The 24,986-nt window shown below is 43.0% G+C and overlaps 1 protein-coding gene across 3 annotated transcripts in view; it reads right to left on the bottom strand.

The window, feature by feature from the left end:
* The window catches only part of FANCD2 (FA complementation group D2), a 1,694,389-nt gene that overhangs the window by 700,672 nt on the left and 968,731 nt on the right, over positions 1-24,986 (bottom strand). For all 3 annotated transcript variants that reach the window (XM_044077594.1, XM_044077597.1, XM_044077595.1), the window contains exon 27: positions 16,709-16,810. In XM_044077594.1, the coding sequence (XP_043933529.1) occupies positions 16,709-16,810 (102 nt within the window). The remainder of the gene's footprint in view (positions 1-16,708; positions 16,811-24,986) is intronic.

Below are 24,986 nucleotides of genomic sequence, written 5' to 3'. Positions count from 1 at the left end.
CAACTACCCAAACATAGACTGGGAGCATTACTCTAGCTCCAACACCCTAGCCCAAAGGTTCCCTAGAATTTATAAACTCAAATGCTATGGAACAACTTGTTACCACTCCCACAAGAGGGGAAAACATACTGGACCTGATCATCACCAACATGGGGACTCCATGCTCCAGACCAGAAGTGTATCCCTCACTGGTAAGATCAGACCATAAACTAATTTCACTGGATATTCACATCCCGACCCCACCCCCTGCCCAGAAAACCACAGTGAAAAACTTCTCTAAAGCAAATTTCACACTCCTCAAAACCCAGGTGGAATCCTTCAAAGCCCCCGGGCCTGTGGAAAATACGGCCCAGACCGCAGAATCCTTTATAAACGCATTCTATGAACACCTTCAGGAATGCATGGATCATGCAATCCCAAATAAAACCAAGACCCAATCCTCCAAAGGCAGACGTCCTGTCTGGTGGACCCCAGCCATAAACAAACTATACAATAGAAGGAGGAAGCTACTACATGATGGAGCAAAATCCCAAAAAGGGAAGGCATCTCTGATCAGTATTAGCAAAAAACTACGGGCTCTCATAAAATCGTCTAAGGCCAGCTTCGAGAGAAAAATTGCACAGGACACTAAGGATAATCACAAGGCTTTCTTTAGTTATGTTAGGAACCTGGGTGGGAATTTCCAGATATGCTCAGAATTAGTCCAAAATGACAAAAAATACACCGAACCCACAGACACTGCCAACATCCTAGCTGACAGGTTCAGCGCAAACTTCTCCCCCCCCCCCACTAAAAGGGCAAATATCTATCCCAGCAGAGTGCTGCCCCCCTGACATCTCAGATGCTCAGGTAAGAGCCGCCCTTTCCAAAGCAAAAAACACAGCATCAATGGGACCAGACGGTGTCCCGGGCTGCGTCCTACATGAACTCCAAGAAGAGCTAAACCCAAACATAAAACTACTGTTCAATCTTACTACAGGATATGTACCCAAAGAGTGGCGTACAGCAACAGTGGTCCCTCTCCACAAAGGTGGTGCCTCAACAGATCCTGTAAACTATCGCCCCATAAGCCTGACTAGCTTGGTCTGCAAAGCTATGGAAAGGATCATCATGGACCTCATAAATAAAGATATTGGGGACCTACAGACACTGGATCCTACCCAGTTCGGCTTTGTTAAGGGCAGATCCTGCCTCTTAAACCTGGTCGATTTCTTTGAAACAGTCACCAAGGCCATTGACGAGGAGATGGTGGTCCACACAGCCTACCTGGACCTCGCAAAAGCCTTCGATACAATACCCCACTCGGGCATTATAGATAAGCTCACCAGCTTAAATATAAACCCCTATGTCACTAGATGGGTTGCAAACTGGCTCAAGGACAGAACCCACATGGTTAGAATTGCTGGAGCCATGTCAGACTCCAAACCAGTTACAAGTGGTGTCCCACAAGGCTCAGTCCTGGGACCTCTCTTGTTCAGTATATATTTCTAGGAGGTACAGGCCAACATGGAAGGACTGTGGCTGGCCAAGTTCGCAGATGACTGCAAACTGGGCGCCATAATCGACTCTCCAGCCGACACAAGCATCCTCTAAAAGGGCCTCATAGAAACAGACAACTGGTGCCAGAGCCATGGCCTCGAACTAAAGGCCAAAAAGTGTATAGTCATCCCCTTTGGCAAAAACAAAGTGCCCACAAATTACCACATAGGTGGTAATCCATTAAGTACATAAGAAGTAATTAGGAACCTGGAGACCCAAGTTGATAGCAATCTCTCATTTGACAACCACGTGGCCAAAGTGGTTAGAACAACATTTTATATAGCCCACCTAATCATGAAGGGATTCACATCTAGATCAAGGGAGGTCATCGTGCCTCTTTACTCATCCCTCATCAGGCCCATAATTGAGCACAATGCCCCTTTTGGGATGTACCTTACCAGACACCTACAGCAACTGGAAAGACCCCAAAAGTACCTCACCAAGAGGATCAAAGGGCTCAAACAGATGCCATATGCTGCCCGGTTAAAGAAACTCCAGCTCTACTCAGTGGCATACCGCCTGCTCAGAGGCGATCTGTGCCTGACGTATAAAGCCATGTCCAACCCGGAATTAATGGACATGCTGCACCTCAGAAAATCCAAATCCCATCGAGCTATGCCCTCGAGAGACTTGAACCTCAGCACTGAAATAAATAGGACATGCTGGAGGGACAGATTCATAACCCAGAGGCTCCCTTCACTCTGCAATAAAATCCCAGTCCAGGTTAGGCAGAGTCCCTCATTGACTCTCTTCAAGAGGAATCTTGATGAGTGGATGGGAGATCGTAGGTTTATCCAGGGTATCACTTCTGTGTCACTGTTAGACAGAGGCACAGTATACTAACCTCGAAAAAGGGCATAGCAAAATTAATTTAAAATGGGTGGCGAAAGCCAAACACACTCTGGCTAGGCTTATAAATGCCCTAGGGCAGATAGCCTAGTATGAACCTATGAACCTATGGGTGTGAGTAATGCTGGATTTACCCACAGTTGGTAATGTTTGGTCATGAGGGCAAAGCCTGAGTGGCCAAACAAAGCCAACTGTAGGAAATACAGCTTTACCCACACCCAGCCATGGGTTACTACTATTATACAATGACATTATTTAAGAAAAAAATTACGTTTCTTAAATAATGTCCTTATATAATGGTGCCATGGTGCTCTTCCACGTTTTTCCCCAGTGTCATGGGTCTTTCTTCATGCACTGCACAAGCATATGGGCCTTACGTTCCCATGCTTACACAGTACATCAGTGCTGTGGAAAGAAAGGAATGGAGAAAGGAAGATCTCTATTGCATTTTTATTAAATTAATAAAACAATTGAAATCTGGAACTGTTAAGACTTACGAGAGAGAAAGGGTATAGAAAATACAAGAACAACCAAGTACTTTCGCTAGTTTTGCATAATGTACCTGATTATCCTTTTATTTTCTTTGTCCCATCTCTGTCATACTTCTGAAGTGTCCAGATATGCAAGTTTTTTTTTTTTTTTTAAAGAGAAGAAAACTGGAATCTCCATAGCATATATTCAAAGAAGAAAGTCTAGAAGACCGTACTTTTTTCTACTGGTATATGCTGGATTTTACAATGGGCATGTTGGTTGGGCTGACCAATCAGCATACACGTTTCTGAATGTTAATGGCCAGTCATTGTATGATAATTAAATACCAGGAGGATGGGTTTTATTACCAAGAGCTCTAGATACAAACTGCATAAGCTGGCCAAAGCTGGCTTTTTGTTCAGAAGGTTTAGGATTTTTGCTTAAAAGTCTTTGCATAGGTAATTTTATATCCCAAGAAGACTTAAGAGAACTTTTCCAAGGGTAGACAGCAAATGCTGGAGGTTTGAGGAGGTATATACTAAGCTAAAGACCACCAAGGAATTTATAAGCCTAGCTGTACAATGCAACCCATCCCAATCCAGCTGCATGTGCATGTAAACTGGAGAGATGCGCTAGGGGGTTGCTAAAAAGTTATGAAGGGGTTTGTTTGTTAGGGAGTGTTTACTATTGGCATTTGTCTATGGGGAGATATTGGGGCCAGCTCGGGGATGAATTTACTATTTCCCTTCCAATGGCCAAGGTTCCATTTGAATATGTTTAGGGATGGACTCTGCTTTGCATGGATGGGGAGCCTTTTACAGAGCATAGGGATCCTTTGAGACACATCTGTCTCACTACTACCAGGTCAACTCTTACAGGTGCCTTTTCAATGGAGCAATTTGCCTGGGTGGATGTTTTCCCAAAAGACACTGTAATGCATTTCTTCACATTTTGGTTTAATCCTTGGCTTTCAAACCATTCATTTGTTTGTGTTAGACCTTCTTGTAGCATGTTGGTGTCATTGGAGGAATTAAAGACAGATTTCAATTTGCATTCTTAAACTTGGTGAGCCAGAGGCCCTTGACATTAGCCTTGACCTCTAGGTACTCTGCTGCTGTCCTGCCTCATGATGGTGGTGATCTCACCAATCCTGACTTCTTCAGTCGTATCTGTGAGCCAGCTGTCAATCCAGAGAATTATGTATGGCTTTATGTCAGGTTTGGTGTGTTTGTCCACAATACCTGAGTGGGGTATTATATTGTATGCCTTAGCCAGCTCTGCATGGTTTCCCTTCATTCATTGCCTTGGTTACATTCTCACAGATATCTCCCAGGTTAAGTAGGCATAACCTTCCACTGACAAACCCAGACTGGAATGAGTCTAGTGAGACTGTAGGTTGCAAATGGCTTTTTTGATCATTTCCATGATAACTCATTAATGGTTTTGCATATTAGGTTAGTCAGACTAATGGGTCTGATATTTCTAGGGCTGATGGATGGTCCGCCCTTGTGAAGGGGGATACACGTTGCCATTCTCTATTCACTTGGCATATAGACTATTTTGAGGCTGTAGTTGAAAACTGACTCAAGTCGTCCTGCTAGGTTATGTTTCAGGATATTTATGAGGCAACCTGGGATACTGTTGGGTCCCATTAAGGCTGCGTTTTTGGACTTAGTGACTGACTGACACTATGACCTGCTCGTGATAGCTGGTGTGTGTGTGTGTGGGGGGGGGGATATGCTGCTAAGGATTTGACTTGAGTGGTAGGGAGGAGTTGGGGGCTGAAGTTTGAGATGAATTTGCTAGCCGGCAAATTCACTATGTCACTCTGCTTAGTGAAGGTGGTACCATTTAATACCAGTTCTGCACACTGCTGCTGGTTACCTTTGAGGTTAAGGATATAGTTGCAGAAAGTCTTGTGGCTGTCTATAACCTGAGAGGCTATCTTGACCTCATACTTGGCATTGTTGGATTTAAATAGTCCTCTTAGTTTCCTGTTTAGTTTAACTACTGAGCTCTTACCAAAATGAGAGGTTCTCCTCCTGATTTTGGCCATAACAGTTTTAATTTTGTTACATACCCTATTAAGATCAGGAGCCCACCACTGTGGTTTGTTTTGGGCTTACTTTTGATAAGTTCAGTGGTCTCTATGCAGCCATTTACATGTTTGCAGTATTTCTGTGAAAAATGCTGCATATACTGTTGTGAACTCAGAGTTAGGTTGGCATAGGATTTTGACAAACTGTACTGTAATAGGATGTAGTTTGCTTTAGAATAGTTCCTAATTGTAAAAGGCTTTGCTGGGTTTTCCAAGATGATTTTTATTTCAAAGGAGACCACTTTGTGATCCAACCTCACCAGTAAGGACATGACACAGTGAGTTGTTTGCAGAGAACTCCCATTCTGGTGAGGACTAGGTCCAGTATGTTTCAACCTCTGGCTAGAGTGAGCACTAACTCCCTTGAGTAATGTAGCATGAGTATAGTTATTACCTGCCAAGGTGGCCTTTACATCTCTCTATAGTACACCTTAGGAAGCATTTTGTATTTTGTTGTGATGGATTTCTGAAAACAACGATACAGTATTTAAAAAAATAAATAAATGTATACATTTTAATTGTCCACATTTTTTATATATATTTATATTCATATTTACATGTAGTAATATAGTTGTTTTTTATATATATAAAATATTTTTGTGTGTCCAATGAAGGATTAAGCATTATACCCAATAATTAGTCATTCAATATGGAATGAGTAATAGTTACTTAAACAATGAATGATGATGTGGTAATGATTCTGATGAAGTCTCCGGAAGGGAGATGAAAGCGCTTAATCATTTTATTTGTTTGGTTGTTTGTTGCTAGTACGAGTGTTTTATTAAACTTTGAATTACAACCTCAGTGGAATTATTTCTGGTATTACACTACGCTCTGGGGATTATTCGTCTGATTGTTATAATCTGCACTGTTGAATACTATTTCGAGGAGGGACAGCCTTTACTGGAGCCAGCAGTTGAGAGTGTGAATTGTTGCTGTGTCGTTTACTTTTAGTTACCAGCATTAGAAATAAGATGCACTGAGACATTGGACAGTGACTGTAGGGTGGCAGAGTCCAAGGTCTTTTTGTCTTCTACAGATATAGATTTCCTTGGTCAAATCCTTCTAAAATCTTGTGCGTCAGGTAATTCAGTGCCCTCAGAGTGAAGACAGTTGAAGTGTTAAGTCCACTTCCCAAATCTGCCCAGTGCCCTCAACTCCCCTTTAGCAAGATGGACAGAAGAGCTTTCCCCTGCAAAATCTTTTGGGGAGACAAAGTATTTGTCTGGCTTACGGGGAATTGGCTCATGCCCACTTAGAGATCAGATGCACCATCTCATCAGCTGGGGTAAACCAGCCAAGATGTAGCTGAGCCAGACTCAAGGCCTCGAGGAATGGTGACTCCTTTTGGGAAGAGAAAGTACAGTTTTGTACCTACCATAAATGTAGATGTTCGAGGATTCCCTTGCTGCAGTCCTGACAATTGGGTATAGTCCGCGTCCCAGTCGGCCCGAATACCAGAGTATAAGGCTGACGTCGGTCATGGCGCCTTAGACTGACGTCAGTACGTCAGGGTACTAATGCGCATGACCGGCGTCATTTCCTCAGTCTTTTCTTGCCCCAGATGTCAGAAGACCCAAAAGACAAGTCCCAAAACAACCTGCACCAATAAACATGTACAATATATACAGTAATATATATACAAATAATATAAGCATGTAAACTCACCTACACAACCACCCTGAAACACAGAGGGGAAGGAGGGAGGGTAAATTGGACTGCAGCAAGGGAATCCTCGAACATCTACATTTATGGTAGGTACAAAACTGTACTATGTTCTTCGTCTTCCCTTGCTGCAGTCCTGACAATTGGGTAGAATCCCAAAGCAGAGGTAAGGGAGGCTGGCAAATTATAAAGTAGCAGGAGCTGACAACATGCCTTGTAAAACAGCTGTGGCAAAACCAGCTCTAGTCTTAGAGTATATAGGCAGGTGATAATGCCTAGAGAAAGTATGCACTGAACTCCAAGTAGCTGCTTCCAGAATATCCTTAGTTGCCACCCCCCTTAGAAATGCTGTTGAAATGGCAGTAGCCCTAGTGGAATGAGGCCTAATCCCAGCTGGACCTTCCTCTAAAAGAAGCTTTGGCAACAGAAGGAGAGGCCCTAACTACCTTGGGAAGAGAGGGAAGAACAGTTACCTGAGAAGCCCCCTCAGCCTGGCCTACCTCCTGAGAGGGCACATCCTGTAACAGTAAAGTATCTGCCTGAGACTCCATAGAGACTCCTGGCAAAACCTCTGGCTCCCCTGAGCCTTCTAAAGGACCGACGTCCGGGACTGCCGGTTCCTCACCCCTAGACTTCACTGTTTTGTCCTTGCGCTTCTTAGATGAAGCAGGCGTCGGAGCATCCGGCGGCATAGTATAATTGCAACGCTTCCCAAACACTAACCTAGCACAATCAAGCCTCCTCTTAATAGTGCGCTTGTTAAATCTAGCACAAGAGCGGCAACCAACAACGTCGTGCTCAGGCCCTAAACAAGGTATACACAATGTATGATAATCCCTATGCGGTATCTGCTTCCCACAAGAAATACAGTTATTCACTTTTTCTGACATCCGGTTAAATACTGAGGCAAGAAAAAACCAAAATGTTCCCCAACGGGGTTACTTAGCCAACTCTGTATCGGTCTGAAACTCCGGTTTCGGAAAATCTCAGAACGCCAACCTGCACTCGCAAAATTGCTTCTGCATCGGACCATGCGGCAAAAAAGACTGAGGAAATGACGTCGGTCATGCGCATTAGTACCCTGACGTACTGACGTCAGTCTAAGGCGCCATGACCGACGTCAGCCTTATACTCTGGTATTCGGGCCGACTGGGACGCGGACTATACCCAATTGTCAGGACTGCAGCAAGGGAAGACGAAGAACATCGTCAGTGGACCACTCGCCTTTCTGTCTCAGGAGTTTGAGAATTTCTCAAAATGAGACATCCTCAAGAGGAGATCTAGGGGTTCCCTACCGTCATTGAGATCCATGCCCTTTGTGAGAGACTCCTGAAGAGGAGTCTGTATGCCTCCTTTTACATGTATGCTTCCGAGGAACTTTCCTAGTGGGGTGCTCTGCAGAAGACTTGGAAGAGATATGCAAGACCCCTATATGTACTGATGTAAGACTCGATAGATCTGGCTGTCACAAGTGTGCCAAATGAGAAGGACTAGGGCCCAGGGGCGATATTTGGCAAACAGGTGGAGCTGAGCTAGAAAGAACAGTCCATATCTCCAATTGGGAGAGTGCTCTCGATAATCTTGAAAGCCGAAGGGGATCTTGAGATTTGCCTGGTGTGAGCCAAAGTCACCTCTCTAAGTATACCTCAGAACTCCACTAGGCTGGGATCAGAGTCAGATGCTGGTGTCAAGCTAAACAGCTCCAACGATCAGAGAGAAGGGACTGTTCCAAAATCATCTCCAAAGCTTCAGCTCAGTGATCCTTCTAGCTCCAATGACATCAGAGCTGCACAGGTCAGAGAAGATGCTGGAGTGGAAGATAGCCAGATCTTTGGGTGTGGTGTGGACAAGCTATGGGAAGCACTCAGGGTAGGAGTTACTACAGAATGAGGGGAAGATACAGAACTCCTGAGTCCAGTGGCAGCATGAGCTGGGAGGACACCCCAACTAAATCTGGGTCTTCAGAAATTTCCTTGTCATGCTGTCCATATCTGCTTCGGAAAGATTCCTGGTTGATGACACTGACTGGAGGGAGGAAGTGGTGGAAGGATGCTTGATGACCAAAGACTAACCCTCTTCTGAAGAAAGGGCGATTGGAGGAGGAGAAATTTGCTCTGGTGAAAAATGTCGCTCAGGGAGGAGGAGTCTTGGATCTGATGAGGATTGGCTCTGAAACACTTGAAAGATTTAGGAGCCAGAGTAGAGGAAGCAAGAGAGTATGAAAACTGATCTGGAGAGGTATTTCTTGACTACTTAGTGTTCTCCTTAGGCCAATAGACTTTGCTCCTTGAAAATTGTCTGTAGACTTTTCAGAAGAAGGGGAGGCTTCAGTATCAATGCATGCTGAGATTTGGACGATTCTCCAGCAAGGTGCAGGGAGAAGTCCTTTGATAATACGTTTATCTTCTCTACTAATGCCCTAGTACCAAAGGCTGTGCATATGGCACATTTCACCCAAGAATGTTGCGGTGAAGCATCATACACATTTTGAGTGTGCATCCAAGCTGGGTATTTTGTGGTCACACGAAACACATGTTTTAAAACCCAAGGGATTTCTCAGTCATAACTGAGAATTTCACTAACACAGAAACAGACAATAAGGCAGTAAGGAAGGAAAATGGCATTGAGGTGCATAGTAGAATGAAGAAAAATAGAAATCCTTATAAAACACCTACATAACGTAACTATGACAGGGGAGGAAGGGTACTTAGTAAGAAATGAATAACCAAAGAATGTGGTATAGGGAAAAAAGGCAACAAAGAAAAAAAGTTGTACAAGTTTTAACCCACACCTCAGCAAGAAGATCAGAGTCTGTCTTAAACAAGTGGCAAACGTGATCTGAGTTAATGCTGGGATTTGCATGGAGTTATGGTAAGGAGGAGGAGCCTGAACTTTGGATTGAAAGTCTTTTGTGGCCGAAGACGAATCAGAGGTCTGATCCAAAGACCCATCCATTGAGAAATGGATGGAAGAGACATCAGATTCTCAAGTTTTCTTTGTGTGTTCCATCTTTTAACTCTACCATTGTTTGAAACCGCTCTTCTTGAGAAGTCTCATACTCAGCCAGCCTTTTCTTCATTTTAACCTCTGATTTTTGCAATTATATCTGATCATTTGAACACCTAGTTAAAGCGTTAATTTTTTCCAACCTTTTATTATTTCATTTGATATATTCCTTCAGCGTTTCATTTATTTCAATCACCTCTAGGCACATTTATTTTTTCCTCTAATTGCTGCAAGCCATCTTTTGTACCAAAGCTGAAGCTTAAACTGCTTTTTGCGGAACAGCTTGCAATATTCTTCCTAGACAGTGTTTTCTCTTCACTTCACCTTTTCTGGTTGATTTTCATTCAGATTCTCTGAATTTCTACTTTAGTGGCATCTAGGCAGTGTCAGAAGGGGCAGTGGTACAGCGGTGGCGTTGTCGCCTCACAGCAAGAAATTCTCCAGTTTGATTCTCGGCTGGGGTGCCTTCTGTGCGGAGTCTGCATGTCTCTCCTGTGTTTGTGTGGGTTTTCTCTGGGTGCTCCAGTTTCCCCCCACGTTACAAAGACACGCTTCTGGAGTTTCTCCCTGGGCCTCTGCTGAAAACTGGTTTTGTTCCAAACTAGACTAGAAGGACAGCTGCATTATCCAGTGTTTACCCAGTCTCTGGAATAGACTACCCTTATACATTTTAAATGACATCCTCACATCCTTCATAAATAACCTGGATGAATGGATGGACATCTGCAAATTCATTCCTGGCTTGACCAACTTTTGCCTTACAGTAGTGGGAGGTACACCGTGAGTATGGGTATCAACATTTTAATATGTGTAAGGCTGATTTAGACAGACTGAATATCATATTTAACTGATACATTCAGGATTTCTACCTTTTTACTAGTTGTAGTTGAAAACAGTGTTTTAAATAAAGTGTCCCAATTACATGCTCTTTAGCAGAATGGACTTCATATCATGTTTAAGTGATGCAACCATTTTTACTGAATGCGAAAGAAAACTGTAGTGTTTTGAATAGGTGTCTGAATTAAGGCCTTTAGCATACAAAATCTAAAAGGGACTGTGACCTCTTTATAGCTGTGATTAGTCATAAATCTTTACATTCAATGATATAGGCTGCTATTTACAATAACAGTGACTTTCTGAAATAGGACCCACAGATCTTCAGTTATTCTGCATTAGAAGCAGCCTTAATTGTAATGGTAAAAATAAATCTCAATAGTATGATTTATTAGATATGTATTTTAAAACTATGGCACTTATTTAGAAATATGACAATCTCTTTATTTTATTTATTTTTTGCTAGTTCTCAGAATCAGGCAGTTGCTTCCAATTAACTAATTTGTTCACCCACTAGGGTGATAGCCTTATATTCCAGAGTCAGGTGTTAGACAGCTGAATAATTTGCAGGTCCTACAGGTTGCACTGTCTATGCTCATCAGCAATTTCCAAGCATTGCAGTCACTGACTTTAGTATGTCAGCAAGCACTTTTATGCATGCTCAACCTCATGTCCAAGGGGCTGCTGGCAATGCATCTACATTCTTGCTGTCATCACTAGTGCAGAAAGCCATTCTGCCACCATTTCCCAGGATAAGCATGCCATCAACAGCACCTCACTCCCATCTCTCCCTGCTTAATCACTACAGTGCCAACAATGCTAGTTGAACAGGCTGTTACAGAAATCTGAAATGACGCTCAGTCATATTTCAGTATCTCACAGCTGAAGTCAATTAAGGTTTAATAGATATATATGTTTAAAACTTGTTTTAAAGGAGAAGTAATGGCTGGTTTGAAAATAAAAAATAATCAATCATGCAACTACTCCATTTAAGTAGTTACAATTCTCAAGTATATATCTGGATTTTTTTTCTGATGAATAATCATGCCACCACTGGAGTCTGAAATGCAATCTCAAACCGTCAGTCATTTTATAATTTATGTCAGTGTCTGTAAGGAGAAAGATTATGATGGATGTAATCCAAAGTGTAATCTTAGCTTGTTTGTATTTCTGTAGTAGAAATGTGTAATACCCAGTTTAAATAACTTGCTAAATGTTAAGCACTATGTAACATGAACCGTTTCATATGTTTTATGACTTTTTACTCTTTCTATTTTGCATTCTATATAAGAAAAATACTTAAAAAGATATTGGATAAAAAAAATAAGGATTATTGTGGATAAGGTGACTAGACAATGACAAAAATAGTAAAATGTCTGACAGCTGGAGGACATTATGCCTTGCCAGTTTGATGTCTGACACCAGTTGCAACAGCAGTTTTCAATGTCAGTCAATGCCAGCTACAACATACCACAGTCTGCATGGGGAGATATCACTGTTTACCTTTGCCATGTTAAATACTGTTTAAAGTACAGTATTTTTTAGAAATCAGAATAGTGATAGTCATGTACAGGTTTACTACACTTTGAGTAGTTAAACTTGGAAGAAATATACTCACTGACAAAACAGTAATGTTTTGTTAACATTATATCAATAGCTGTAAATCTAGGATGTTTATGGTGACTGGCCATATAGTATACATCGCAGAAAGCATTCAAATTCTGGATATGTTTCATCACAACAGGGCCATGTCTGTGAATATTTTCAGAAGAGCAGGTCAAAGTTCATTCTGAACAACTTAAAATTAGCAGTGACGGCAAGGTAACTGAACACAGTGCATGTTAATCAAAGAACATGAGACTTTATTGGATGCCTGCTTATCAACAATTTTAAAAAAGTTTGTATAGCAATTTGCCACAAAAATGTCTGCAGAAATGACAGTAAATTAATGTTAGTATTTGATGATCCAAAGACAAGTATTACAAGAGTAAGGTATTGAGGTATGTCAACATTTCACATGAAATTTTTCTGCTGATAAACAGATAACCGTAGAACATGAACCCATATTGATGCTTTACATTTAAATCTGATTTACTGTATGAGAGACAGATGTATTTCGATATGTGGATGGTACTTAAGAATAGAATATGGGTGTTTTACCAATATATTAAGTATAACGTTCACCTGAAGAGTACCAGAAATTATTATGCATGAATTTAAACCAGGGTATGCATGCTTTTTATAAGGTGCTAGTAAATTGTAGAAATGGCTATATCCTTTTAGAAGTGCTTAAAATTAGGTAAAGAACAGCTATTTTCCTACAGGTCTAAGAGGGTAGCAGAAGCTTTTTTAAATCACTTTTAATAAATTATGACTTGAGATACAGGCAAGCATACTTTGATAGAAATGAAAACCAAACTATATTAATATTTTTTTTCATTTACATTCATTATACATTACATACATGTTTTCTTTCTTTATACCTGACATTCAGTCTAACATCACATAATTACTCATTTCCTGCCTTCCCTTAAAATTCACTACCCCCTCCTGATCATTTTTCTGCATGTATTGTGTCCACAAATTCCATTTCTTTGTAATTCGCTCCTTCCCTTTAAGACCCCACCCACTTTCAGTTCTCTTTTACAATATTCAGTACTTCAAATACAGACGGTTTAGATTTTGATTTTCTAGTAAGGGCAGCAGAAGCTATAAGAAGCCTTATGATAAGATATCAGCATATGCGAGTACTCTAATATTCTATCAACAAGAAAAAATAGATGTCCTAGGCTTTTTATACTGAATTTTTGACTCTTGCACAGTTAACCATCAGCTGCTTCCAGTGCCTCTCCTGAACCACCAGCAGGTTTTCTGAACTGTCCTGTTCACTGCCTGACACATTCCAGACATTGTGCATAGCTGGTGAAGAGATTCAGGCATCCATCATAAGGGCCTCTTGCTACCAAAAGAGTATTTTTCTCCACTAAAGCCTAACCCCTCCCCTAAGCACATGCACAGTGTCCAAGTTGATGGCATGCAATGTACTTTGTAGTGTTTTTTCCACATGTAAGCCAATCCCCCACCCCCAACTGCAAGCAACACGTACCCTGCATGGGTCCCCAGTTTCTACCAGTGATCAACTATGAAGGTGTGCATCCCTCTCAATGTCCCTCCCTCGGTTAAACAAACTGATGTATGCTGCTCATACTCAATCCCCTGCCCTACTCCTCCAGCACCCGAGTCACAAATCAAACTCTGGTCATCTGGGTTGTGGTTAAAGCTTTACCCCTCACAACCATGGAGATGTAGTGAAGGCTGTTAAAAGTCAGCTGTGCTATTTTGCTTCTTACTTCAAGACTGAAAAGGAAAGCTGCATTAAAGAGAACGTTGTAATCTGATGTTACTTGTCTACTCCAGGTAATAAAGTCAAGGAAGTTTTATAATATATGCCTTGTGTCCTCTATTTTGGTTCCTTCAATAGGTAGACTTGATATTTTAGATAGAAGTAGGGGCATTTTATAGACTGGCGGATAGTGGATGATAGCATTTTGGAGCTGTGAAAATGTGAAACATACCAAATCATGAGCTGTACCTGTTAATTCTTGACAGCATTCTGTTGCAAAGTGTGCATCTGTATCTGGGACTATCATGGATCTGGTGGACATTATACCGAGTTGGAGAGGATGATTAAGAAAAACATACATGTAATATGGAGTCACAGATTATAAAGATAAAGCTAGGATGATGGAAGATTTTGGTAAGGATGAGATATATAGGAGAGTATAAGCAGAAAAGGAGATGCTTTTTCTGAATTACGTGTTTTTAAGGCAATAGGTCTGGCATGTTTGTCTGTAGAATGAAAGAGGGTTTTTAAGAAGTCAGATAGTGGAGCAGTGAAATATAACTAATGGCTTAAGATTAGGACTGGACTTTCTAAGATGATTTAGTGTAAACGGTGGTTACAGGAAATGACTATAGAATAAATATATGGTGATATATATAAAATTTGATGATTCTGAGACACTAAGATATGGGTAACTGTAGACCTGCTACGAAGGCTGACTAAATAAGATTAGAATGTCTGAATAGGATAGATCTATACTGTATATTTTATTTATATACATATACAAGTGCAAGCACTCCACTGCACAAGCCTGGAACAAATTTCCTAGAGACATTTGTGCCATTACTCACCCATCCCAATTTAAGGAAAAATTCAAACTTCATTTACTCAACTCCAAAAATCTGCTCACCTGAGATGTCAAGGATTCCAGGTGTTTCCATACCTAGATGACTAGCTCCTCACTGCTACCACCAAGCATCAACTCATCAGAACCAGGGACAAGACTCTATCCTTGTGCGCCAAGGTCAACATGCTCTTGCACAGTCTTTTCCGGGGGAGCTCTCCAGTGGGATAATCTGGGGAGGTCTCAGAAGAGGGGGCACCTCCAATAGGGGCTGCTTGGGTCTCTGGTTCCCTACTCTGTGGGGGTGGCAGGGGGGAAGAGGTTGCTGCCTGCTGCTGGTGGGACACAGGTTCCAAAGGTGTAGCTTTTGCAGAAGATAAAGCCTTCTCTATTGCTTCAAAAGCCCCCCCACCCCATCTGAAGACCTCCACTCCAAGGAGATGGCTGGTCAGCTCCGAGCAAGGGGGAACAGCTTCGAAGCAGATGTGGGAGCCGAGCTGAGTCAAGCCAAGGCACCAAGAGAAAAGGTTGGTTCTGAAGAAAACCCAGGGTGACTGTCCCGCTCAGAGTTGACTCAAGAGCTTCGGCTCCCTGATCCCTCTGCTCCAGACTGAGTCACTGAGGACAGAGTAATTAGCTCAGAGGAAACAGTGAGGGTCCTCGGAACCGACAGATGTAAGACTGAAGAACCTGAAGTGATTGGCTCCGAGAGCGAAGCAGTCTGAGGAGGAGCAGAAGATTGTAAAGGAGTCAGCTCCAAAGCCTTTGAGTCCGGCGTGGCCAATTTCTTTGCCAAAGCTGGATCAGGAAGCCACCTCTTCACCTCCCGCTTGATGTCCTCATCTGAAAGTGTCCTGGAAGATCTGGTGGAGACAGAAGGAGATCTCCTCCTCTCCAAAATAGGAGATCTCAGAGTAGGTGACACAGGGTCAATATCAAGTAACTGTCTCGGTACAGAAGGTTGCCTCGGCACCGAGGAGACAGACGGTACCAATGTGGAAGAAGCTGAATTGGAGCCAGAACTCCTTGGCTCCGATGCATTAGTCTTTTTCGACGGCTCCAAAACTACGGCAGAATATTTACGGTTCAAATTCTTAGGAGCTGCCTGACCAAGTTCCAGCTGTTCCTGGAAGGAACTGGTCATAAGACCCCCCCCCCCCCATCAATAAGTTTGCGTTTTCTCTCATTCAAGACCCTGGTACTAACGTTTGGGAGCATCTGTCACATTTTTTAAACCCCAAAGGGCAATGGTCCTTATGGTCTCTATCTTTCTCGTTAGACATCGTACAAGAAGACCTATAGTCTAGCTAGATAAGGCAACAATAACAATTCTAACTACTAAGGTAACAACTAAGTTAGTGATAGAAAGAAGAAGAAGAAGAGTCTATAAACTTTTTTTTTTTTTTTTTTATATCACACACACAAGGGAGGAAAGGCCCTCTAACTTAAACAGGCAACTACAGCCCTCTAAGTTAGACGGGCCGTACAATCCTAAGGGGAAAAACAAGGGTCAAACTCCCAGAACAGTCGTACAAAAGATAACAGTAATAAAGAATGTAATTTTAAGAGGAAAGGTTGAGAAAAAGACAAGATTTAGTAAATAAATCTATTACTTAGCCAAAGAGCCAGTAAGGAGACAACCTCGAAGCTTTCGTGGCAGACGAGATCTGGGGAAGTGCCGTGAGGCACCATGGGACAGGGGTTAGCCTCAAGCCAATAAAAGTTCTTGAGCTTTAGTATCGGCCGAGTCGGAGCCGAATATCGGCTCCAAACCCATCCAGCAAGAATTATGGTGAGATAGGACTACATAACATCTAAACTTTCTCTCTCTCTCTACAGAAGGTGAGACTATTCACTTTCGACATTTGAGTTATTCACTCTCAACCCTACCTAGGCCAGCTACTCCAGTGTCCATGCCAAAGAAGACAAGAGTTTGAGTGCTTAACAACAACAGGGTTCCAAGTTTCTGCATCACAGAGCTCGATATCAGTCCAAATTCAGTTGCTATGTGGCTTGTTTCATGAAGTAACCATAAATATGAAAAAAAAAACATTGTTACCTTTCTTTCCCTTTTTTGTTTGGACTGCAGGATTCATAGCTGGGATGGCTTCTGTAACTTCAGAATCAAAACTGGCTAGAGGAGGAACATATGCTGGGGTTACTGAAAGAAAAAGTCACAAAACCCAATTACTAAAATACGAACATGTCTTGAAGAATCATATGTGCAGATTTAAATAAATGGAATACTTAAAAGATCGCTTTATATCAACGCAGTGGCTTTGTACCCTAAGGATATTAAGAAGTAAGCCTGGCTGAGGAGCACTGGGTTGAGTATCCATTAAACTTGATTTCTCTTAAAGTACAGAAAGTTTCACGACTGTGTAATGAATGCCAGTATCTTAATACTGAATTCAACACAATCAGTAAAGAAAACCAAATGTTCATAATGACTCAGGTGATTTGTCTCAAGAGAAACCACAGAAAATTATTCTCAAATGTGTGACAAGACTTAACACTACTGACTCAATGCAGTTTCCAAATACCTAACTTTAGAAAGCAAATCTATAAGGTATACAAACAGAAGAAATCCCAGAAAATAACGCATACATTTCTGCTGTATTAACTGATGTATGGAGAGGATCCTTCATGAAGGCCTTATACCTGTGTTTATCCACTCCACTAATAAACATTAGACATTTTTTTCTATTAATTTCTTGAGCCTGGAGGACAGATGTACAGCAGGTAAGACTCATGTGTGATGTCATGTTCTGAATACACATGAATACTTGGGTTCTTATACCGGTCAGCTACCCCCCCATGCACTAAGCAAACATCCAACTGCAGAACAAGAGAACTGAAGACAACTGACTTTACTGCTAACAAGTCATATATAAATACATATTTGACAGAAATACTGGGAAATCCAGTAGGCAAGACCAGCAAAGGGGGCTGCTGAACTTCTCAGGAAAGCCGCAGGCAGTTGACGTACAAATCCTCCAAAGCTGAGAAAACTGGGGGGAATATATGCAGGTTCTGGAAATTCCTTCTGTAACAGCTCATATTATTTTCTGAGGAACTGCAAAACCTTAGTACTCTCCTACTGAAAACACTGGCACATCCTAGAAATTGTCTCAGAGAAAGAGAACCCCCCCCCCCCCCACACACACACACACACAGGGAGAGTCAGAAACTGAGCTCTCCTCTGAGTCTGAATCAGAAATCTGAAAGGCAAACCTTGTATCTCTCCCTACTTCCTCCTGTCCAGATTCAGAATCTTCATTCTGTTCAGTAAAGGAAGTATATATCTCTTTTTTAACAAGAGACTGCTTTACAAGATTGATCAAATGCCTGAATTAAACCCTAAGCCAGACCCAGCAAACTACTCCTGTCTAAGGAAATTTGAAGAGAACTATACAAATGCTTAGTTTTCTGTTTTTTTTTTTTACAGGAAAGCTGGGATTAAAAGTGTTATTAATGGCAGCAGCTTTCCTAGGTATGAGTACAACATTCTGATAAAATATGGAAGTCTTCCCTGTTCCCTCTCCCAGGATTGACAAGAGTGGCTATAACCTTGCTCACTGAAGGGATCCCAACAGCCACAAAGGATGTGGCTAACCCCAAGTCAGTAATGACTGTAGGTGCTACAGCAGAGGGAACCAGTGCAAAAGATGAGTAGTCTTAGTTGCAGTTAATGGCCACAGCACAGTCACCCACCTGTAACTGAGGCAAGCTGCTATCCTGCTACAGTGCCAATGGTTGTTTGCTTAACTTTTTGTTTTTGTGGATGGAAGGAGGACTAAACAGACTGTTCCCATGGTCAAGCCAAAAATGGTGCCTCTGTCACAGGGAAAGCAAGCAGCAAATGCAGGGAAAAAAAAGGAAAACAGTAAAGAGCATCTTAGAACACTATGCTAGCCCCATAAAGTAAAATAATTTCTCCACAGCAAAAATTGTTTACAGTTACTATAAACAATTTCTAAATAACAGGAAAAGAGAGAGTTCCCATTTAAAAGAGCAGTACAGTCTCATGACAGTCCATTAAAACACAAACTCCCAGCTTTAAAATAACTTTCCAGAAAAGGAAAATAGTAATAAACAAAAAATAATAATGGATGTTTTTTCCCTCAAATGGAACTTCTCCGCCCATCACAGGAACAGCACAAGCCAACCACTGATCCTTAAAAGCCTCAGTAGCGTACTCTTCAGTGGCAGTAAAGCTCTTGGGGGAACTTGTCTTTTAAGTCAACTTAGCTCCAACTGCCAGTTTGGGTGCATGGAAAGAATCCTGAAGCTGGACGGCTGCCATATCCTTGGCAGGATTCAGTCCATATAGCTTACACTAATGTAGCGATGATCAATATGAAAAACATTCTTTCAGCTTTGTTCTGGGGCCTTGGGAAGAACAAAGGGAGGTGAAAAAATCTGATTTAAAGAGTTCTGTCATCACATTAGACTTGTAAGTTTAGTATGAAGAGTGACCCTGTCTTTGGGAAAAATCAAAAAGGTGCTTTTTTCCCCCATATTAAGGCTTGTGATTCATAGATTCTTCTAGCACACGCGAAGGTGTGGCAGTAGTTGGCTGATAGGGTGCTACAGTGAATTTTCCCAAAACATATATTAAGGTGCAATGGGGAAGTAATGTCCCTTTTAGGTGGTCTGAGGTGAAATACTCATTCAGTTAATCACCTTTTGTAAAGGTCTGACAGACAGTTGAGAAAGTACAGTTGTGTACACTTACCATAAATGTAGATGTTCGAGTGTATTCACTGTTGCAGTCAACACTTGTGGGTTATCCCTGCTGTGCCAGCCCTCGGCCGGCCCGAATACCAGAGTCAATGTTTTTCTGCGTCATTACATCAGTTTTTCTTCCCCTAACCTGTCAGAAGCACAAGGAGATATGGTATAGTGGTCCTGGTGGCTAAAAGCCACCATGAGAAGCTTGTGTACCCCTAAAGGAAAGAGGATACAAGGGGGAAGGAAACCAGGACTGCAACAGTGAATACACTTGAACATCTACATTTATGGTAAGTGTACACAACTGTACTATGTTCTTCGTGTTTCACTGTTGCAGTCATCACTTGTGGGAGGATTCCCAAAGCTGAGTAGAGGGGTGGAAGGATTAGTTAGAGACCTAGGCATGGGTCAGCATGCCTTGCAGAACTGCAGAGGCAAACCCTGTCCTAGCCTTAGAGAAAAGAGGTAAGTGGTAATGCTTTCTAAAGGTATGGACAGAGGTCCAGGTGGCAGCTTCCAATATGTCCTGGTGGGAACTCCTCTGAGGAATGCTGTGGAAGTGGAGGCTGCCCTAGTGGAATGGGTACGAACAGACTTAGGGGGAGGTTTCCCATGTAGCTTGTAGCAGAAATGGATACAGTGTGATATCCATTTGGAAATGGTTTCCTTGGAAATGGACTTCCCCTCTCCCTCTAGGGCAAAGCTGACAAGAAGCTGGTCTGTTTTTAGTATAAAATAGTTTTTAGTATAAATAGTATCTGAGCTGTCTGTGCACGTCGAGTTAGTGCAGAATTCTTTTCCCCTTGTTTTGAGGGTTGGGAAGGAAAGAAAGTGGGTAGATGTATGGCCTGGTTGAGGGTCACATCAGATACCACCTTGGGCATAAAGGAGGGCTTAGTCCTCAGGGAGACCCTGTCTGCATGGAGAATGATGAAGGGCTCAATGGCCATGAGTGCCTGAAGTTCTGAAACCCTTCTGGCTGAGGTGATAGCTAGTAGGAAAGCAGTCTTCCAGGAGAGGTATCTCAATTCTTCTGAAGCAGCAGGTTCAAATGGTGGTAAGGTTAGTTTTTCTAAAACATAATTCGAGTCCCAGGCTGGTGTGGGTGGCCTTCTGGGAGGTCTGATATTAGAAGCCCCTTTGAGGAATTGTTTAAAAAAAGGGTGTGAGAAGAGGGGCTGGTCTGTATCACAATGAGCTGAAATGGCTGAGGTATGGATTTTAATAGAAGAGAAGGAGAGGGCACTATTGAGTAGCTCGGCTAGGTAGTCCAGGATAAGAGGGATGGAAGGTTGTGAGGTACTGGCCCCCTCTGGACTGGCTCCAGGAGCAGAATCTTTTCCATTTCCCTGCATAAGATTTTCTGGTGTTGGGCCTTCTGGCCTCTGTGATAATTTCTAGGACCCGTTTGCTTAACAGAGGCCCCATGTCTGCTTTTAAAGTATTAGCCAGTGCTGATAGTTTGAAAGTCTGCAAGTCTGGGTGCAGCATCCCCCCCAACCAGGGTCAAGAGGTCTGAGATCAGGGGAAGCTGCCTCGGAGGCTGTAATGTCAGGCTGCGCAGTAAGGGGTACCAATGCTGTCTGGGCCAATCTAGAGCAATGAGGATGGCCTTTGGTCTCTCCTCCCTTAGTCTGATCAGTACCTTGGGAATAAAAGTCAGAGGATGGAATGCGTACACAAAGAGGGAGTTCCAGGGGAAGGTCAAGGCATCCACCATCCACGCTAGGTGGTGATACTCACTGGTACAGAATTTTTTCAGCTGGTAGTTGAGGTGCGAAGCAAAGAGATCCACCTCCGGAGTTCCTCACTCCTGAATGATTTGCAAAAAGATTTTTCTGTGGCGCTGCCATTCATGGGGGGGTCCAGTAAGTTTCTGCTTAGGTGGTCTGCCAGGGTGTCGTTGATCTCTGGTAGGTATTGGGCAATAAGGTGTAATTCCATGGAGAAGGATGTCAGCCAGAGGTTCATGGCTAGCCTGCACAGAGGGTAAGATTGGGTCCCAACCTGTTTGCTGATATACCACATTACTATGGTGTTGTCTGTTTTGATAAGGAGAACCCCTGGCTTGAGATGGGCTTTGAAGGATGTCACAGCCTTTTGTACTGTCATCATTTCCTTCTGATTGATATGCAAGGGGAGGTGCTGGGCATCCCAACGACCTTGGGAGCACCTGCCTGGTAGGTGAGTGCCCAAAGCACTGTCTGAGGCATCGGTGGTGATGGTCTGCCAGGTAGCGTGGAGAATTAAGGGAAGACCCTTGCTTCTGGCACAGGCCCCTGTCCAACAGAGAAACTCTGCCCTTATACAGGGGATCAGAGGGAGTGAGGTCTCTAGAGGGTGAGAGTGCTGACACCAAAGGTTTTTTAGATACCACTGAAGTTTCTTCATGTGAAGCCTGGCCAGAGGAATTAGAAGGCTGCAAGATGCCATGTACCCCAAGGCTTGCAGGAATTTCCTTGCAGTGAGGTGACTTTTGGAAGCCAGCTGGGTAAAGTAGAGAGGCAGGAAGCTCTGCTTTTCTGGGGACAGGAAGGCCATTTGGGATGCTGTGTCCAGCAGTGTTCCCAAAAAAATGATCTTCCTAGAGGGTGTTTGCTTTGATTTATTTTCGTTGATGGTGAACCCTAGGGAAGTTAGGAGGGTTTTGACAAAGATATGGTCCAGGAGCAGCTTTTCTTTGCAGTCTGCCTGAATGAGGCAGTCATCCAGATAAGGGTAAATCTGTAAATTTCTCTGTCTGCAAAATGCTATGGCCGTGGCTAAGCATTTGATGAATATTCTGGGTGGAGTAGATAAGTCAAAGGGTAGCGCAAAAAACTGAAAGTGTTATGAGCCTGCTCTGAAGTGCAGGAATTTCCTGGAGGATTCCCTTATGGGGATGTGGAGCTAGGCATCTTTTAAGTCTAAGGTCACTAGCCAGGCATTTTTTGTCAGCATAGGCAGCAGCTGCTGCAAAGTTAGCATTTTGAATTTGGGGACCACCAGGGAGGTGTTCAGAATGGATAGATCCAGGATGGGGTGCCAAGTGCCCTCTTTTCTGGGAACAAGGAATATTCTGGAATAAAAGCCTTTACCTGTTTGGTCTGAGGGGACAGGTTCTACTGCCCCCTGGGATATGAGAGTTTGGACCTGTTTCATTGCCTCTGCCCACTGATTTGGAGGTAAGTCTGGGTACCCTCTTGGAATTGGGAGTTTGTTGAAAGGGAATTTGTATCCCTGAAAAAATTATATTTAAGGCCCATTGGTCCTTTGTTACAGAAAGCCAATTTTCCTTGCAGAGGGACAGCCTTCCTCCTAGATTTTGGTGAGTGAAAGGAGGGCGGGGGGGGGGGGGAGTCACTGAGAATGTTTGCCATAGAAGGATGGCTTAGAACTCCCTGCCTTTGGGGTGGAACTGGTCCACTGTTTGGTTGTCTGCTGCGCCTGGGATAGGGGCCTGGGTGGTCTGTCCCTGCGGGACTTACTTTGGCCCTGTCTGCTAGGTGCAGGGAAGGACCAGTGTTTGTTTAGAGGGAAAGTTCTTGCTGAACCTGGGAGGTTGAACCTGAAAGAAATCTTTTACTGTTTGCATAGATTTTGCTTTGTCTTCCATCTTTTTAAGCACCTCTTCTGCTTTTACTCCAAACAAGTGGCCCTTGTCCAGGGGTGCATCAATTAATTTAGACTTGACATGATCAGGGAGAGGTTGTTCCTTCAACCATGCATGTCTACTAATAACAGATCCTGACACTGCTGCCCTGCTTGAGGCTTCTAGGTTGTCATATCCACAGTGTAGTGTGTGTTTGGCCACTTGGCAAGTAGAGTGCAGTAAATCTGCTAACTGTTTCAAACTGGCACAGTTAGGAAAGGTTGAATTCTTTTGTTTTAATAGTTCCAAAGTGGGTTGTTGATATTTTAACATATGGAACTGACAGTTGAGTGCTCTGATAGCCAAGGTTGCAGAGGTGTATATTTTTTACCCTATCTTGTCAGAAGGATTAGGATTCTTGGCAGAACTAGTCTTAGCTCCTTTAGGTCCCTGTACAATGATCTCTGGGTCTGCAGCAGGATTTCTGTACAGGTATTTGTGAGAATCCGGTACTCTTTAATACCTGTCCGGTTTACTGGGAGCAGGTGGGAGGGCATCAGGGGTTAAGCTGGATTCATGGAAAACATCATCCACCACTTATAAAATAGGGGGAATGGCCAGGGGTCTGTGCTGGGGCAGGTCCAGAAACTCTCTTAGTCTTTTCTTAGACTGGGGGAAATCCTGAGATTCCCACTGGAAATGTTCCTTGAGAGTGTGAAGGGCTTTCCCAAAGGAAAGGTCTTCTGGTGGGGATGCACAAGGAATGGATTCCTCTGCATCTGAATCCTCATAAGCAGTAAGATGTTGTTGTTCCTCTTCAAAATCTGAATAATCAGATTCCTCAGAATCCTGTTCTGTCAATTTCAAGAGAAGGGTGCCTTTTCCTTTTAGAAGTAGTGGCCTGACTACCCCTGATAAGGGAGATGAGATCCTCAGCCATTTTAAGCATTTGTGCTTGGGGTGGTGGCACAGGAGCAAGATGGTGGGCAGATTTTCTAGGAGTGGCCTGGCTTCTAGGCCTAAAAGTATCCATCGGTCTGAGAGAAACGATAGTCAGATGAGAAGACGTCTTTTTTTGTCTAGATTCGGTCGTGTGAGAGACCTCCTCGGAAGCTGGTGTCTGCGTCATAGCTCCGGACCCAACTGAGGCAGAGACAGCCAAAAGCTTGGAAGACGAAAAAGATTTCTGCGACTTACTAGACTCAAAGGGAGTTGGTAGAGGCCTGCATAGATATCGAATCGGGCATCAGGGGCTGCAAAAGCGCCTCACTGAATTCAGGAGAACGGACGACCTGCTTAAGCGGTAGAGTCATCAAAAGGCTTAGCCTTGTGTGGTCTGTTCTCTATCTTTATCTCTGCGTTTTTTCGGAATGTCCATGGATTGTTGGCTGACAGACGCCATTTTGGAATGTGAAGACGAAAATACCTGTCGACAATAAGAGCTCTATGGCGAATGGTTCTCGTGTTAAAGAGGGCACAGAACCAGCAAAAGAGGACATTGTGCTCTGGGCCTAAACAAGTGACGCAGTATGAATGGAAGTCTCAGTGTGGGATTTGCTCTTCACAGGCGAGACAACTTAACTTTTTCGGACATCGGTTAGTGCAAGAAAAAAGGATCCCCAATGGGGTACTTAGCTTTAGATGTTTTCAGCTGTAATTCAAACTCTGGTAGCGACCGACCAGCACACTTGCGAACTGCTTCTGCTACGGGCTCCACGGCAAGAAAGATTGATTTAATAGCATCGGCTGCCTTGCTTTATAGCTCTGACGACCTGATGTCAGACTACAGGCTACAACAGCCAACACAGAAAAAGACTGACTCTGGTAATCGGGCTGGCCGTGGACTATCACAGCAAGGATAACCCACAAGGGATGATGGCAACAGTGAAACACGAAGAACATCAAGATACACTTAGCTGAATCTGGATCCTTGTCTCTAGCTAGGTACCAGATTGAGAATCTCTTCCATTTTGTTAGGTACGAAATTCTCGTGCTGGATTTTCTATCCTGTCTCACAATAACTACTTCATGC

The sequence above is a fragment of the Protopterus annectens genome, chromosome 7.part0, assembly GCF_019279795.1.
Source record: "Protopterus annectens isolate FY-2018-M chromosome 7.part0, PAN1.0, whole genome shotgun sequence".
Classification (NCBI taxonomy): domain Eukaryota; kingdom Metazoa; phylum Chordata; order Ceratodontiformes; family Protopteridae; genus Protopterus; species Protopterus annectens.
This window is presented reverse-complemented; position numbering and strand designations above follow the sequence as displayed.